Consider the following 17,247-nt stretch of genomic DNA (forward strand, 5'->3'; position numbering starts at 1 on the left):
CTAGTACTTAAACTTATTGCAGTTATTACATTTCAGTGCACAGTAACAGAGGTCAGTGGCTCAACTAAACTCGCAAACGTTAGGTTTGGTAAAATGTCCCTTCTAGCCGGCTGGACACGCTGAGGTGTACCTGAAGTCTCGGAACATTGTGTTCACCTCGGCAGCCAAGCAGTGAAAAAGAATGCTGGAATAGTGAAAATAAGTACGGGAGCGCACAGTTCAGTATTCACTAAGGCCTAAGAACCCCATTTAAGCGGTCTGGATAACAAATCACATTAAGACCTAGTAAATCTATAAAAAATGTAAAAAAATCTTAAAAAGTTCTGAGCAGTTTTCCAATGAAACTGTTTGGTTTAAGGCTTGGAACATTTCTGATGTCCAGATACTACAACAGATTTGCAATTAAGGTCTGTTGTCACCTCTTTGACACGTTGCCTTGTCCTGCACAAAGTGTAACTAAGCAAGGAAAGCTGTCAGAAACAATCATTTAAGAAAATATGCAAACCAAAAGGATGTCGCTGAAAACATGTCTGCTAGGTTTCAGATCAGTACGTGTTATCAGAAGACAGACACTGAAAAAAAAATCACAAAAATTCTGTAGTAACAACTGTATTATACCTCTCGTTTCCTTTTTTTCCCCCCCCACTATTAAAGGATAATCAAACTTTATGGAAATTAAACAGGAATAATCTTTTTTTTTTTTTCTCTCCTTTTTTTTAAGCACATTAAATAGAAGATTGCTTTTCCAACAAAAAACAAGGAAGGGACAGAATTATTTGCAATACTGTAGCACAACTGTTTCAGTCAGATCACGGTCCAGTACCGCAGGCCCTATAAGGAAAAATACAAGAAACGTTCCATCTCTTTTGGGTGATTTGAGAGGTATGCACAAGAGACTTGCACAAACAGAAACAATTAGAGTCATCCATAGTTATGCATTTCACAAATAACCTATCACAACAGACTTCTGTTATACACTAAAGTGCACGTTTGTCAAATATGCAAACACCACCTCCTATTAGAAAAGGTATTTTCAAATTATGTGGTCAAAAGCACACTTAGGACTGCATTTTTAGTGATATTTGGTGACTTCAGCAGTGACAGAGAGCTTTTCCCTTTGCAATCCCTTTGTCTTAAACCAGGACAGAAGGATAAATAAGATTTTCACTACAAATCTTTTGACCTGTTCTGCACAAAAAGGGAACTGCACCCTTTTCTCTGACAAAGAGAATCTTTAAATACGACTGTATGAAAATATAACTTAAATATAAAATAGTCAAATAGATTTGAAGAGACTTGGAAAAAAATCTTTGTTCCACCTATTAGTTCCATAGGTACCTGGTAGCAAGTAAACATTTGTACTTAAAAAAATAACGTTAAGTTACAGCTTGTAACCATAAACTATTCTGCTCTAGGAATTATGCTGCAAAAGCCAGTTTTAGTAATAAAACACACTCCTTTAACTTAGTTGATTCTGATGCCTTTTTGAGAACACCTTAAACCATATCATCAGTAACCATAAAGGAAAGATTACTGTATCTGTTTTCTATGATCTTCTCTGAAATGTCAGATACAAATCCTCCCAGCGCCTCGTCCTTGACAACGCTGTGTTTTTCCCACATGATGAAAAGACATTCTTGCATAATTGGTCAGTGTATCTGTAGTGCAACTGAACTGGAAGTCTTCCAACCGTTTGCATTCCGTTGGTAGACTTTGCCTTTAAGTCAGTTTGTTCAAAAAGGGAGACGCAATTGCAACATTAAAACTCACTGACTGAAGTTTTTGCCATGAAACCTGCAAATACACAGGTCAGGGAATGTGTCATACAGGCAGACCAAAACGATGCTTCTTTTTCTTAATGGGCTTTAAGTTGGTCAGTCTACGTAGGTCCTCTTCAGCGTCTGATTCCTCCATCTCATCATCTGCTGAAATAAGGATCTAAAAACAAATTACGGCTTCTGAGTAACATGGATCAAAGTCATGCACTTTCTTCATTCTACTTTTAACCTTTTACTTTTTTTTGTTACGCTTGCAAAGCACCTCATTACTTGCTCAAGAAAGAGCTTACAGAGCACAGTTTGGATTTACTGCCAGTACTATCAAACAACATCACACATCCTATCTGGAACCTCCAGTAAATTTCAAAGAAGGATGCATGCCTATTAATCTCTACTGCAATCACTAACTCTAAACCCAAAGCAGTGATTCTAGCACCTCCAGGTCAGTGGGGGCGGCTTGCTGCCAAAATGAGAGAGAGTATATGAGTTCTCTATCCACACTGGTAATACGGCAGTCATTTTATTAAGGAAAACCCCATATAGACAGTACTGTCTATAATGCAGAAAAGTTACATTACCCAACTAAAGCCATAACAACTTACCTTCAAAGATACCACCCATCCTTCAGCTGAACTGAAAACTGCCCACTTAGTATAATTTAGAATAAAGTTATGCTAAGGCAAGGATGTAAATACTTCTCCAAAATCAGGCCAGTTGCCTCCACCAGCTTCCTCTCACAATTAGAATTGTCTCTTAGATTTGTATTCCGTGTGGGTTTTTTTAGAAGCATTTGTAACACAGTTCACCTGTGACATTTAAATATATTATTATGTCTTCCTGCCCATCTGGAACGAGATTAACTACCGTGAGTGGTGCAACAATGTAATTTTTCTTAACTGGTTTTCAACTGCAAATGCTAGGAACTACTGTTAGAGGTACACGCAAAGAAAATCAAAACTAAGTTGACAGCGTTACAATGAAATCAATGGCATGAGGGATGAACTGGATTGATATTGCATCAATGGCAATAATTAACACTACGTACTTCTGACTCTGACTCTTCATGTGATGCTGCTCTCCTGTATCGGACTTTACTTCCATTTCTTGAATCTTGTCCTGCTTCCTTTTCTTCAAGTTTAGCTTTTGTCTTCCCTTTCTTCATAAGAAAATTATCTACTACCCAGAACATTAATGCCTGTTAAAGAGAAGGGGAAGTGACAGTTCAGTATTCTTCAGAGTAGCATATGTTCATCTGGTCAGTATTTGGACAGGATTAGGAAAACTTGACAATAATTCTGAATTGGCCAACCAGGTAAAGTCCTGTATAGGCATACAGTCACATGCCTCGTTACACACTGCATGAATGCTCTAGAACATAGCTACTTTATTCCTTTGTTGGAGAGAAGAAAATAAGAAAAGTAGCTGCTATTCAGAGTGATCAGATATTAACTCTTCATGTGGAAACATGCACGGTTTAGGCAGACATCTTAGTGCAACAGACTTTTGGTTCCCAAAGGATAAATTCCGTGCTTGAACAAATTAATGACACACCAAAAAAAAAAATAATCACCAGCCGTTATTAAATGCAAGGACACCCACCATCTCTGGCTCTAGTCCCTAAATCCCAGATTGCCAGAAGAGGACACTTTGGGAAGGATGATTGTGCACTTGCCCTTTTCCTCTGCTCCCTCATAGGTCAGCCACTATTAGCTGCGGTCAGACACAGGATACTTCACAGTACAGCTATCCTTAGACCAACTGCTTCCTAAAGCAAATTTCATTGTAATTTTATAATCTCTATGTCAGTATTTCATTCAATGTACTGAAGTCATCAGGCCAAAGAGGTCTATGAGGCATTTCTGCACCTCTCCTGAGCCTGGTTACTTAGTTCAAATCAGATTTTGGCTTTGTAAAATCCACATATCCAGACATTTCATCCATTCTTTAACATCCTTCCTCTTTAAAAAGTAGATTAAGCACCAAGTTATACTGTGCTTTAAGGACTAACATTAATTAATTAACACATGGCAGAAAGATATCCAAGTAAACATCTCACAGAAGAGTGCAAGTTGTACTCACGTTAACAAAGAAGGGAACTATCAGCATGACGATAGCCAGTTCCAACTGGGGGTTCTCTATAGGATTCAATAAAGCTACCTGTGAAAAGAAAAGGATAAAGTTCAGATCATGGCAGCACAACTGGATTAGTAAGTGCAGTTGTCTGTGTACCAGCTAACGCTACAGAAATAATTCATATGAACCAAAAAAGGACAGCTTTGTAGAAAAGGAAAGTATTTAGGACAGCTTATAAATTACCACAGATAAGTAAGTGGGGCTGGCAAGAAACTTATCTCTGTCACTTTTGTTTACAGAAGTCTGAGGAGCTGTGTTAGAATCATCTTGAATGTTTTAGAGCTGTGTGCTCCCCAGGACCATGTTTTAAGTTCCATCTTCAGGAAATTTAAACAGACCAGCATTTCACAAAATACACAGTAAGGAGAAGACAGAGTTCCCAAAGTAGTCCAGAGCGTACAACAGGGAGTAACTAATTATGTTGCAGATTCTGTAAAAATAAATATTTATCCGGTCATCAGCAATGGCTTCACTAATCCACTGCAATTACTAAAATTCTACAGTTTAGATCTATAAACAAGGTCATGCAAAGAAAATTCTTTGAAATACAAGAAGCAATATAAACCAGCTTCAAGTAATGCTTAAAGACTTAAGAAAAGGAAGAACCTCTTGGTAGCTTTGAGAGCACACAGACAAGGAGACAGAATAAAATTTTATATATTACAATATATAAGACCCCTCAAAATATGACAGGATATTCTGGGCAAGGGATGCCAGAAAGCCTAATTAGCCATATCCTAACCAAGCTAAAAGAACATGCCACTACCACAGAGTTAAATGGCACTGACCGTAGGCAGTTATGATGCTTGAGCCAAACCAATAAACACTATTAGAAGCCTATTGCTTTACAGCTTCCACCTGAAATTCATTTTTCTGTAAAATGCTGTAGAAGTACAAACCTCTTTCCACTGAGGTATAAGAAGCACTATAATGATGATGGTTTTCTCAAATGTCATAATCATTATGTAGAGAGCACATTGGCCCACCCAAGCACTGCACTGCACTGGATCCCCTGCAAGAAAGAAGAAAGGTTCAATAGGGTTGATTTTACTTCCCAGTAAACATTTGTGAAAAGCAATATTAGAAGAGGCGGGGCAGCTCTACCCTCTTGAAGTGCCTTCTCCAGTTTCCCTAGTGGTGCTCCTTCCCCTCCCTCAGCCTCACCCAACTTTCAAAAAGTATCAGTTGGCAACTGAATATAACAGGACTTTATCCGATTCAGCAGTACCTGGTTCTACACTCACTGTTTTACATAATCTGATGAAAGCAAGACACGTACAGTTGCATTACATTTGTTTCCCATCAAATTGTTATTTTTGACCCTTTACCGTGAAGTATTATGTTTCTTAAAAGGGAAACTTAAGGGAAACACAGCTGGGGAAAAGCATCTTTCCCTTCAGTCTAAGTAGAAACGTGATGATTTCTGCCAGTCCCCCTGGACTACCTTAAACATATTTATCCTCTCTACAAAGTTAGTTACCATAACTAACCAATTGTAATTGAAGCAACAGGTGCAAAAGCTGCTATGAAAAATTTAATTGAACAAAAAATTAAGATCATATTTTAGTTTCAATCTGAAAGGGTCTGAAATTCTGCTGCACCCCATCGTGGCAGAGTGAAAACCTGAGTGCATTAAGTCATCTGTCAGGACAGGATGAAGGCCACAAACATCTGAACACACAAACTTATGTAGACTAGTATAGTCTATGAAACCAAGGGGAAAAAAAAAAGAAAAAAAAAAAGAAAAAAAAAAAGAAAAAGAGGACTGGTACACCTTAAAAGCTTTGCAGGTGAGCTTAAGCCAAAAGGAAACTTTGGAAGAGGGCATTAGCTCTTTAGTCTTCATGATCATCTTCTGCAGCATCTTCAAAGGCAGCTTAAAACTTTTAGCCTAGAGATGAATAATGGGCAATGGAAATTCAGATGCCTTTATGTATTTGTAATGCATAATGGGTAGTTGCTACTTCCTTTTCTGGAACATTTCTGAAAGGCTTTCAGTATTAATACTTGGTAATAGTCTTGAGACTTACTGTTTGCTGCTTAAATACTGCGAAGAGAAAATGATAAATCAGACTGGAGTTCAAAACAAAGAAAAATTCCTAAACTAGTTTTACAGTAAGAGGTAGTGATCAACATTCAATAGCCCAAGAGGAAAGTGGTGAAAATGCTCAAGTTTGAAAATTATATACAGCAGTTTATGGCTTTTGTTGTAGTTCTTCTGAAGATACAAGGCGTGAATTAAATTTGAGAATTAAATTCTAGCAATTAATTTCTATACTCTACATTTATTAGCATTCTCTAGTTTTCTTCATTAACTAGCAAATATGAAAAAAAGAAATAAAGCTAGCTTTAGCTACAGACTTACCATTGAAACTTTACCAGTTTATTCTATGCTGTTTCCAAATCTGTATTTAATTTCTAAAAGCAAAGACAGCTATAGCAATTTTGCATCTATTCCAACTCTGTCACATGAGATTCTGTATGTCAAAAAACTGTGAAACTGTATTAGGAGTGTTGGGCACTATCACCAATGAACATTTTGTTCCATGATGTTTTTGCGGGAAGGGGCACTGTTTTTTTTGGTACATGACTGAAATGAGAAGTTGTGTATATCAAATTCTATTTGAGGATTTTTGTGTACCCTTCTGCATCTACAAAATTATCTCTCAGCTCTAATTACAAATGGGGAGAAGAGGGATGCTGTCTACTTTAAATTTACCAAGTCTCCCAACTGCATCCTTGTAGAAAAGTTGGGGAGATACAGACTGGATGGGTGGACGTACAATTCTGACATAAAGGAAAAAAGCTTTCACAATGAGAGTGGTTAAACACTGGAGTAGGTTGTTCAAAGGGGTTCTTAAATCTCAAGCCATGGGTAAATTAAAAACTGGACTTGGCTATGCCCTGAACAACCCGCTCTAGCTTTGAAGTTAACCCTACTTTAAGCAAGAGGTTGGATTATATGACCTCTGGAGAACTTTTCCAACCTTTTTTTCCTACGATTTTATAACCTCTGTAATTCAAGAGAAAAAATAGAAGTTAGTAACATCACCACATGCAGGAGGTGTTCCCATTAATATCTGCGACATTTCTAAGTTCAAAGATTCAGTACACAAACTCAAATTAGAACTTTGAAGTTAATGTTGAAGCCATAAAGCTCTAATCTAATTTCTAGATGTCTCTGACAGTCCCTCCTGAATTCTGATTTTATACCTGCCATGTACAAATTACATGTCTAGAATAAACTAGCAAATCAGTAGAAATCTTGTTACTGCAAGAAAAGTGCATTAAGACTGAAACTGAAAAATTCTGAATCCTCAGCAGTGACAACTGTAGCAGCATTTTCTGAACATGCTGGGCAATGAAACACTAGTCTATGCTAGTGTATACTTTCATCAGCTGCTTTGTAGAAGGACGCTTATAGACAGCTCTCAAACAAAATACTTGTAATTCCTCTATTCTGTAACTTCTCTCCATTCTTCAAATCCTGAGAAATTTTCTTAAGAAAATGCCAACTCACAGAACAACTCCAAAATAAATTTTAAAAAGTTTCAAAGTGAGTGCTATCTACCCTATATGGCTACAAGTAAGTTGCTCCGCAAGCTGCAAACAAAGAGCTAGAGGGAAAAGATGCATCAAATACAATTTCTAAGCTCTGCCATCCCAGAAGCAAAGACAAGCAAAGAGATCACAGCACGGCTTAGTTGCCAATAGAGTTCTTTGTGCCCAAGAGGGGATTTAGTCACCTGTTTTCTCCTCACAGCAGCTAAAGTAGCCTAAGACAAGAAGGGAAGGAGAACGCAGGGAACATTCTTTTCAGTACAGATCATGACTGCTTTTCTCCTCTTTACATACTCAAATATATTAACCGATTCTGCACTTCTATTAAAACCCAGCTGCTGATGTAATGACTCTGAAAATACAAACCTGGAAATATGAAGACAAATCTAATAAACTTAAAAATTCTGACATAAAAAAAGCCCTTGAGGGAGCACCATGCTACTGTGTTCGTAAATCAGCGTGCAGTGCTGTTTTGCTGTACAAACAGCATTCATTTATAAATGCTGGTATTTTGGTATCCATTCTTTCCTTGAGGCATTTATGCTTAAAAACTATCCTCCATATAAAGACGAGGCTTTTAAAACCAGCAGGACACTACTATTTTTGTGACAGCTTCAAGTAATGAATCACCAGGGATCGAGTAATAGAGCTAAGAAGGGAAATGAGCTCACAGTGAGATTTAACTTGAGACAAACGATTATTTAGGCTCTAGAAACACAAACAACATCGCTCAATCACAAGAAGAGACTTGTGGGGTTTTTTAGGGGAGGAGGGGGCTCTCATTTGTTTTCCCACACTTGCAGACAAACTGAAGTCACACTGATCTCCAAGCTGAGGTACCGCTTCAGATAAAATGCCACAAGTCTGATACCTTTAATGAGCAGATACCTCCCCACCCAGGTATGCTAAACATCCATATTTAACTTCCAAATACTAAGTCTAAGCACACTCGTGACCCCACAGGACTGCATTTTAGTCCCCTCTTCTACCCTAATTCATTTAATTATTTTAAAGAATCTTATGAAAAATCAGACAAGAATTTTCTTGAGGCCAAAGTGACAAATTTAAAATAAAATGGCAATATGAGGGTTTTCACTTGAGAAACAACAGTAGTACTTAACAGAAGAGGGCATCAAACAATCCAATGCAACTTGTCCTTTTTAGACAGATTTCTTACATAGGGTCTAACCTTACTGCACAGCCATTACTAATAACTTCCCATCTGCTATATAGTTCTCTCTATACCGGAAGCCTCTCCCACATGATTAATGGAAACACAGATTTACTATATGCTTTTTAATAGTCCTTACGATAGCTTGATTAAACAAACAACACACTAAGGTCAAGAAAGCACATTAATGAAGACACAGAAAAGAAAGTTAGACAGTAATAAAATGATTTCATATTGGAAAGAACACGTAAGCAAAGAGGACTTACATAATTTGCTACATTGCTTATACACACACAGAGAGAAGACATACTTGATAAACAAGTTTAGGCATTTCAGATCTTCTAACTCGAAATGACAATAATGGATCAGTCACAGAGCACCTCCGCAGCATAACACAAGTAACAAGTTCATTTGTTTATTTTAAGAGCTTAATTACTGCAGTCACAGATGCCTCGTAGCTAACTAAAAACCAGGTTCATTTTGGAAGTCACTAAGAGATAGAGACAAATTTCAGGAGAGTGAATATACTCCCCACATCTCCCCATCCACACAGACGGCTCGTCAAAGTACATTAAAATTGGAGAGAACAGATTACACACAAAAAACCAAAATGCTATCAGGAAGAAATCAAATCTAGTATTTGACATGATTACGAGTACCTACCTATAATTGTAATAGATACACCAAGGTTTTTTGCTCTGAGCAGAAAGCCAATTTTCTGTGGGCTGAAAGCTGTTCAAACAGCTTTAAATGGCTTCAAGCCAAATCAACAATCAGGAAAAGGGACTTTGGGCAATAGGTCTCAAAGCTCGGTCAGAAGGCGCAGCTCAGCAATGTCTCAGCTTTTTCCTTGCCCTTTTCCCTTCCCTGGGCATCGGTGCTTACCTAATCCCTTAGAGACCCAAGGCTGGGGACTGATCTCGAGGAACTATTTACTTTTCTACATATGGTGAATTTTCTGATGGTTTAGCGCTCTGAATCAGTTCCCTGAAGAGTCAGATGTGCACCAGTCCAAGGAAAAGAGTGGAAATATTGGACCGTGGCATGTGGGAAAAAAAGCAGATAAACAGGGTTGTGGCAGTGCTGACTTAAACAGCTTAAATGGTCATGAACTCTACCCTAAAAGATACACATTAAATCTACATGAATCTAACAAAAAATGCCCTAATGGTATAGGCAGTTATTCCTCCTAAGACAGATGCTTGTCATCATCTCTATTTTAAACCTCTAACATAAAAGCAAATAGCAATTAATGCTATTTGATTTAATTGTAAATTTCCCAAGTTTTTAAAGTATTTCAACTTGGCAAGGCCTTTATTTACTCTTAATTCTGTCAGCCACTTAGGATCATTACAAAGAAACGTACAAACCCAAAAACCTACCAATGATAATTATGAAACTGCTATGAAAGCTTTTACTTTGTTAGGCAAACGTTATTTTAACTTTTTTTTTTTTCCCCAGACCATAGGTTTTGTTCATTTATTTTTCTCTCTGATGAAGAGCCATAGCTCTCTTTCAAGGCAACCTCTCCCCCCGTTCCTATCTCAAGGAGCTTCAAATGCAATTTTTTAACATCTATACAGAACTTCCATCCCCAACTGGCCAGACTAAGCAATCTGAAAGTAACAGGCTGAACAGAATTAGACGTTGAGTGTGTATGATACTAAACTGCATCTGCGAATCCACTAGTTCTGCAGACCGGTGGACTTCTGTGGCCAATGATAAACCCCACAACTTCATGTGAAAGTGATTTCATTAGGCTATCCCCTAGCCTGTATGAAAAACACACGCATTTTTCATCGATGATACAAGCCCTACATGCAGGAGTTTGAGTTATCATTACTTGAGGACAAGCACAGGCCTCTCTTGCCATTCTCTTCACTGAAGGTACGTGGTTGTTTACTTTACAGAGGGCTGGCAGAACTCTTAGCCTGTATCTTCCGACAACGGCACGCAGTTCAGTGAAAGCTTTAATAGGAAATGACGTTCCAACCATCATTTATTTAAAAGTGTTTCAGAGTAAATTTATCATGCTGGTATTTTTTCCATGAGATTAGCCAGTATCATAATTTGTTCAATCACTCCTAAAAAAATAAATACTAAAGCAGTTGTTCCAAACGCACTAAATGCTTAGAGACTTGTTGAGCTTTCTAACACAGAAGATGCACACCAAGACACAGAACTTAAAAGAAGCCTCGTGACAAATGAAATATTAAAATGACTGCTATAATAATTGTGTAACAATTTTAAGAGGAGTTAACTACTAACTGAAATATTGTGAGATTCTATCCTGAAAACCATTTCAGCGCAAGAACAGAAACATTTACCATATTCACCAAAGCGAAGGGACTCCCACTGCTGCCATTCCACAATGCTGCTGACTGCACGTATACCAATGTAGATTAACAGCATTCCTAATGTGGCATCTAACAAGAAGTTGATAAGGTACCTGAAAGGAAAAACGTAAAAGAAAGCAAGGAGCAAGGGTCCATTTTCTACAAGTGCAGTGTATTTTAACACCATGATTGATAAAAGATCTGTTTATATGTTAAGCAGCCAGAGTATTGAGAATAATCATTTACCCACTGCTGTAATTACACAGTTACCCTAAAATTTACATAGTTTTAGAAGAGTCCTAGTATTTTCTTTCTGTCCTTAAAGTTAAGCTCCAACTTCTATTTTCAGGAACTCTGGTGTGCGCATGTGCATACTCTAGATAAACTCCAACATTCATTTTACTCCTTTAAATTAGAACCAGATTTCCTTTTTACCATTGCTCAGTTCATTCCGTGTGGAAAAAGCGTACTTGAATAAAACCAATGGAATAAAAGGAAAAGAAATAAAAAGATAAGTTATCTTAAAGACACATCAAGTAATTTGAAGGTAAAAAACCCAACACCAAACACTCCAAGGGGGAAAGACATCACAACTCGACAGTTTTTCTTGCTCGAGGGAGCCCCCTCCTAGCCTCAACAAGGAGCAACGAGCAGTGGAATACCATGCCAAGAGAGTATAGTCACTATCTAGGCCAAATGTCAACTTAGTGTTTGGAAGAAAAAGTTATTTACTTTCTCACACTTCAGTTCTTGTCCAATAAACATTTGAAATAATCAGAAACAAGCCTTCCCAGAAAAAAGCCACCAAAGCAAACCACCCCTCAGTGGACATACAACTGCTGCCCTACTAATTTTATTGTTTCAAGAAGAGCTTCTGGGATCTTACCTATGCTTCAAGAAACTAGAGATTACTATGGGTTTCAAATGAATTCTTAGGTTCATTAAATGGCAGCTGAAATTCAGAGCATTTTGCAAGTCTGTATGGTTCATTTACTATCACTGATTTTAGCTGAACAAAATAGCAGGTGAGAAAAAGCCAGCTAGAAGACATAGTAACATCGCTTGGTAATTCCAAATACTTAAGGTAAACTCTACAGTCTGTAGAACTTATCTGCAGGGATAAAAATAGCAAATCAGAGACCTGTGGGTGCCTGCTGGCTGTGGAGACAGACCCATGTGGACAAAATAGTATCAGAAAGTGGAAAGCAAAGACAGCATATGCGCATTCAAAACAGTAAAGCAGCTGTTCTGACCCTCAAAATCCTATTCAAGAGCAGCTCAAAAATGAAAAAGGAAGCAGACACGCCTTGCTTCAGCCAAGACTTACCCATAAGCTTTCTAACAAAATAGTTATTTTCTAACAGTTGTGTGCCAAATCACAATTTTAATGAACTTCGTGTAAGATAAACATTAAAATCAAGGTTTGGTGCTTGGCAGAGGAAACTCCGCGGTTACAAGTCTACACAAGTCATTTTAAGGCCACAAGGGGCTGCTGTAGGTCTGTAGGAGGAAGACAGCCATCAGGAGCAGGGAGAAGAGATGTGCCAACACCTATTTCACATCAAATTACGGCTCACAGCGCAGGCCAAGTACGCCTCGTATTGCCAAGCACCCGAGGCTCACTCCAGGGAGGCAGGAGGCTCGCTCTGCGATGCGCTGCAGTGACCCTGCTCACATGTAGCTGCCGCACCGGCACAAGCGACACCACACATCGCTGCCACTGTCAGATCAACGCATTTGACAGAGTTCTGCGAGGAAAAGGCCGGGCTTCGTACAGACTTCCCCGTGTGCCACGTACAGACAGCCGAGTACTCCGTACTACAGAAAAAAGAATGCTGTTTGCTTTTTCTATTTAAAGTTCTGCAGCCAACCACCCATCTGTCACGGTGTTTTGACAGATGTTTTATCAGCTTTGATATTATCACACACCTGCCTGAATTATAGCACTACATTCCCAAACTAACGAATGGCAACTTCCAATTGTAGTTCTTGCCAAGCTTTGAACCACAATATTTGCTAAAACTACATTTTCTGGTTTTGTTCTGAAAATAACCCACAGACTACAAAATAGGAAAGAACAGAAAACCATCCATGTTTGAATTTGACAAGTAAAATTATTAATATTTTGAGTCACAGACAGCAACGTTGCTTTTGCTCACTAATTTTGACCCACTTGCACACTTAAGATATATTTTTCCCAAGAAAGGACGACAAGTGGCTTTGGTTGATACAACATGGTATTTTTTCTGCTAACAAGGAGGACCTGCACCCTTATCTGAGAAATTATACAGCTCCACGTTGTAATTTTGGTTATCCTGAGGACAGCAAATAACAGTTCTCTACCTCACCCTCTTACTTGTTTTGTGTCATGTTACACTTATATGAAAAGTGGTATTTAAAAATAGTTATGTAGACTATATTAAAACATGTAGAAGAGAACACACGTTAGCAAACCTTTTATCTTGAAAACTCAGTACACAGCACAAAGTTATTTTTAATTTTAAAAATTGTAACAAACTATTGAGCTATAGCTTTAAACACTGACAATTTTACGCATGCTTTGGTTAGCTTATATGAACATATACTTTAATATATAAAAATGGAATGAAAGCAATTTGCACCTGCTAGTTTTTAAATCTATTAGGAATTTTTAAATCAGTAAGCAAGGAAAATCCTACAATGATGCCTGGTATTGTTGAAACTGTCATAATTACAACCTAAACTTTACAGTTAGTGTGTTAAAATAAACGCATTTTCCCTATCAAAATGCTTTGTGGTGGGAAGAGACAAGCAGCGTTTTATTTGCACATTGCATGTAGGAACACAAAAGAAAGCGAGGAGGAATAAGGGAAATAAAACAGGTTTGTGTAGCAACACAAGCATATTCCTTGAGCTGTGTAGCTCCTTTGTTTACCAAAGGACAACAGTGAGTAGATGTTATGCCATTGAAGGAAGTAGATTGGTTTTAAATGGCAAATTACTGGGCTTTTAAAAGTAATTTCACAGCTTCTATTACCAGGAATGTGTAAGCTTCTTTGAGCATGAGCTCTATCAAGAACAAACCCAAACAATTACCGTTTGCTTCAGGAGCTCCTGTAAAGAGCCTGACAGGGTCTTAGTCATAACATCTTCAGGTTTCATACACTACAGTGAAACGCTTATCTACTTAGTCACACTGCTCCAAGCGTGACATTGCAAAATTAATTTTTGTACTAACCGCCTGGGTACCTATAGCAAGATTTCCTGCTTTTAACAACATGAAAATAATACTGCAGTAGCTAATGTAGGTTTTAGAAGAAAATACAAGCACGAATGATTTTTGCTAAATATCCCTGAAAGCAACCTGACTTTATATTAAATCCTTGCTGCAACGAACAGTGCAGTTTGAGGTCAGCGTACACAACTTCATATCCGTTTCCTTTGGTCCCTAGCACCTCCTTCAGTAAACAGCCTCATACTACAACGTGCATCCTGAGTCCTCATTCATTAACTGGACAGGAAGAAGTAGTAAGAGTTTACCTTTGGACTAAAATATCTATATAAAGCCCAGAAAAACCTTTCCCAGGTCCTGCCAGGCATGAACTGAAAGAGCAGAACTCTGATCCCTGATTCACTAAGCTTAAACAACGGGTTTTTGAAAGTGATTGATTTTTGACATGAAAATTGGTTTCTCGGTTCTATCTTGCATTATCGTCCACATACACCATCAAACTCAACTGCAGAACTACTATAAAGACGAATTATTGTGAAATTTAACACTCACAGTGAACAAGGGTCTTCTTCTGTAAGGTCTGATAAATAGACATTTGCAAAGTGGATGAACAACATCCCTATGGCTTGCTTGGAAGTATCTAAAAACCTGTAGAGTAAAAACAGTTTTTAAATTTTACAGTTAACAGTTTTACAACACAGTCAGACATTGCAAATTTATTTTAATTAAAATTCCATCGCAATTATTAATTTCTTCTTCAAATGAGAACACCAGAATGATAAAGTGTCATGGCATTTTGCTTATTTAACAACGTTCCATTTTAAATTCTGCCCCTTTTTTTCCTTGAATATTGCTAGCAATAAACCAAATCATACTAACTTGAAACCTTACCACTGTAAATTTAAAGTCTAGGGCTATCCTCTTGGTATCATACACATTATCCAAGAGCTAATCCTCACTAAACCTTGCTAAGTCTTTAATAGCCTCCTGTAAACAATGAGTATCACAGCCTCGCTAGATATTTCAGCTCTTTTATGTTTATGCCTGTTTAGCAAGTTCATGGCACAGACAGAAATAAAATCCTCATCTTGTGCTTGTTGGTGAACAATTTAATAGCTGGCTAATGATTCCCTTATCTATAGCACTTTGCTAAAAAGCCAACATATTTTTCACCTGAAAGCACGAAGTGGTCTCGCTGAATTTTATCTAAAATACAACAGCTTAGACTACACTGCAAAGAACTGCAACCTTGAAAGCATTATCTCCAAAGCTGATGACAGAGTTTGAGAGAAAGTAGTTTGCTACTTACAGGGAAAATATAAAAAACCCAGTTAGGTACTGATTCCATATTGACTCCAGCCCTTACCATTCTTTTATCATCATCCTTTGCACAAAACCAAAGCTTCCAGTGGATGTTTTATTAAACATCAAATATAGAAATTGTGTCAAGAATAGGGAAGAGTGTGTTCTTCATACAGACCAACACCCATTTTGCCTGTTGTTTCCATGTCTAAAAAGATCCAAACATTTTATGCCTGAATTCACCTCCCCTCCCTGACAATTTTGTCTTAAACTTTATTCTCTTGCATTCGTTGCATGACATAGAATGCAGAGTGTTGGACATGAGGCAGGAAGCCAGCGAGTTTCTTATCTAATCAGTACACTATACTATAAATAACAATACTCAAGTCCCAGAACAAGATTCTTTGCTTAAAAATTCAAGGCTATCACCGCACTACTCAGAATTTCAGGCTGAGGTAGACTGCAGTACACAATAGGTTTTGTATTTAGTTTTTCAATAAAATAAAGGTCAGGATTAGTTACGAAAAGCAGCATTGCATGAGATGACCTGAAACCACTGAAGTCTTCAACAACTGGTATGACAGCTTAACGTTTACACCAGTCTCAAAACTAGTACTGGTTAGGTTGGCATTGCTACAATCCAACAACTTTTAAAAAGTAACAGAAGCAAATATACTTTGTATACCTTGTATTCTTTTATGGCTTATGTATTTATGTCTTTTACCTTACTGTTTTCTATCTTATATGCAGTAGCCTAGCTACAGAACATTAAGTTCTGTAACAGTAAGTTTCCATCTTCAGGAGGAAGCAGAACTTGAAGCATTATGTCTAAAGGCACATCTTTGTAGGGATTCCTGGAAGTGTTTAGTAAGAAAGAACTAGCCAGGAAACGCACAGAAGATAACTTTTTGCTGACTCATGTATTTTGATAACTTTTTGTTTCTCACTTTCAGTCACCATTTCTTGTCACTACTTTTTCTTATCATCATATGCAAACAATCATTCTTTCAATTTCTAAAACACACAAGAAAAAAATATTTGAGAACAAAGCATAGAGAAACATACCATATCCTCCAGGGACGTCTTTCATGCTTTGGTTCTCTGAAGCGTTTTACTAAGGAGGGGAAGAAAAAAAAAAAAAAAAAAAGACAATCAGTAACTCCCAAACCAAGAAAAATATAGAAAAGTGAAAGCAAATCCTCTTGCAGAAATGTTACATTCTTTGATAAATTAGATCTTACACAACTGCATTTCACTTTATCAGTCTCTAAGGATACATTTTTAAAGAAACTGTCTCTCTTCCGTCACCTTCAAGTTCCAACAGATCCATCGTCTGACTGCCAATGTACCTCCCATGAAAAAATAATCTATCACCGATGACCATTTCATTGGGCTTAGCATTTATGACTGCCCATCCAGAAAATTTAATTTCCAACAGTAAAGCAGGTATTAGAAAAAGACGTTTCTTTTGCTCACTGGAGACCCAAAGTTAAACTGGAGCATATTCTTGCAATATAGGGGCAATCTATAATATCAGAAATAAATCAAGTGAATTAGTAACAGGACAAATGTATTCTCTGACAAAGTATATTTATTTTATGGATGACAAATTAGACTTTTGCAGGCAAACTGAATTGTGAAAGGAAAGCAGGACAGATCTTTTTAGTCAGATAATCCCTTCACAAAAAGGCTGATACTTGTTAACATATTAAAAACTCCTAAAATCCAGTATTCAAATTAACACCAACTACACAA

General features: G+C 37.5%; 1 protein-coding gene across 1 annotated transcript; it reads right to left on the reverse strand.

The window, feature by feature from the left end:
- Nucleotides 1–1,821: 1,821 nt before the first annotated feature.
- LOC104291978 (transmembrane protein 110) lies at nucleotides 1,822–16,822 on the reverse strand. Its single transcript, XM_009891289.1, has 8 exons — nucleotides 16,801–16,822; nucleotides 16,558–16,606; nucleotides 14,743–14,838; nucleotides 10,971–11,092; nucleotides 4,811–4,923; nucleotides 3,858–3,935; nucleotides 2,824–2,973; nucleotides 1,822–1,938 (listed from the first exon to the last, which is right to left on the reverse strand). Exons 1-8 carry the CDS (start codon nucleotides 16,820–16,822, stop codon nucleotides 1,822–1,824), a joined length of 747 nt encoding a protein of 248 aa, XP_009889591.1.
- Nucleotides 16,823–17,247: the final 425 nt, after the last annotated feature.

Source organism: Charadrius vociferus, unplaced genomic scaffold, assembly GCF_000708025.1.
Source record: "Charadrius vociferus isolate BGI_N301 unplaced genomic scaffold, ASM70802v2 scaffold758, whole genome shotgun sequence".
Lineage (NCBI taxonomy): Eukaryota > Metazoa > Chordata > Aves > Charadriiformes > Charadriidae > Charadrius > Charadrius vociferus.

What these genes read in the sequence shown, in the direction of transcription:
- LOC104291978 (XM_009891289.1), bottom strand. Translation starts at nt 16,822, where the DNA reads ATGGATCTGTTGGAACTTGAAG. An exon ending in TAGTTCCCTTCTTTGTTAAC is followed by an intron (nt 2,974 to 3,857) that starts GTGAGTACAACT and finishes TCTCTTTAACAG; the next exon opens with GCATTAATGTTCTGGGTAGT. An exon ending in ATGAAGAGTCAGAGTCAGAA is followed by an intron (nt 1,939 to 2,823) that starts GTACGTAGTGTT and finishes ATTTGTTTTTAG; the next exon opens with ATCCTTATTTCAGCAGATGA.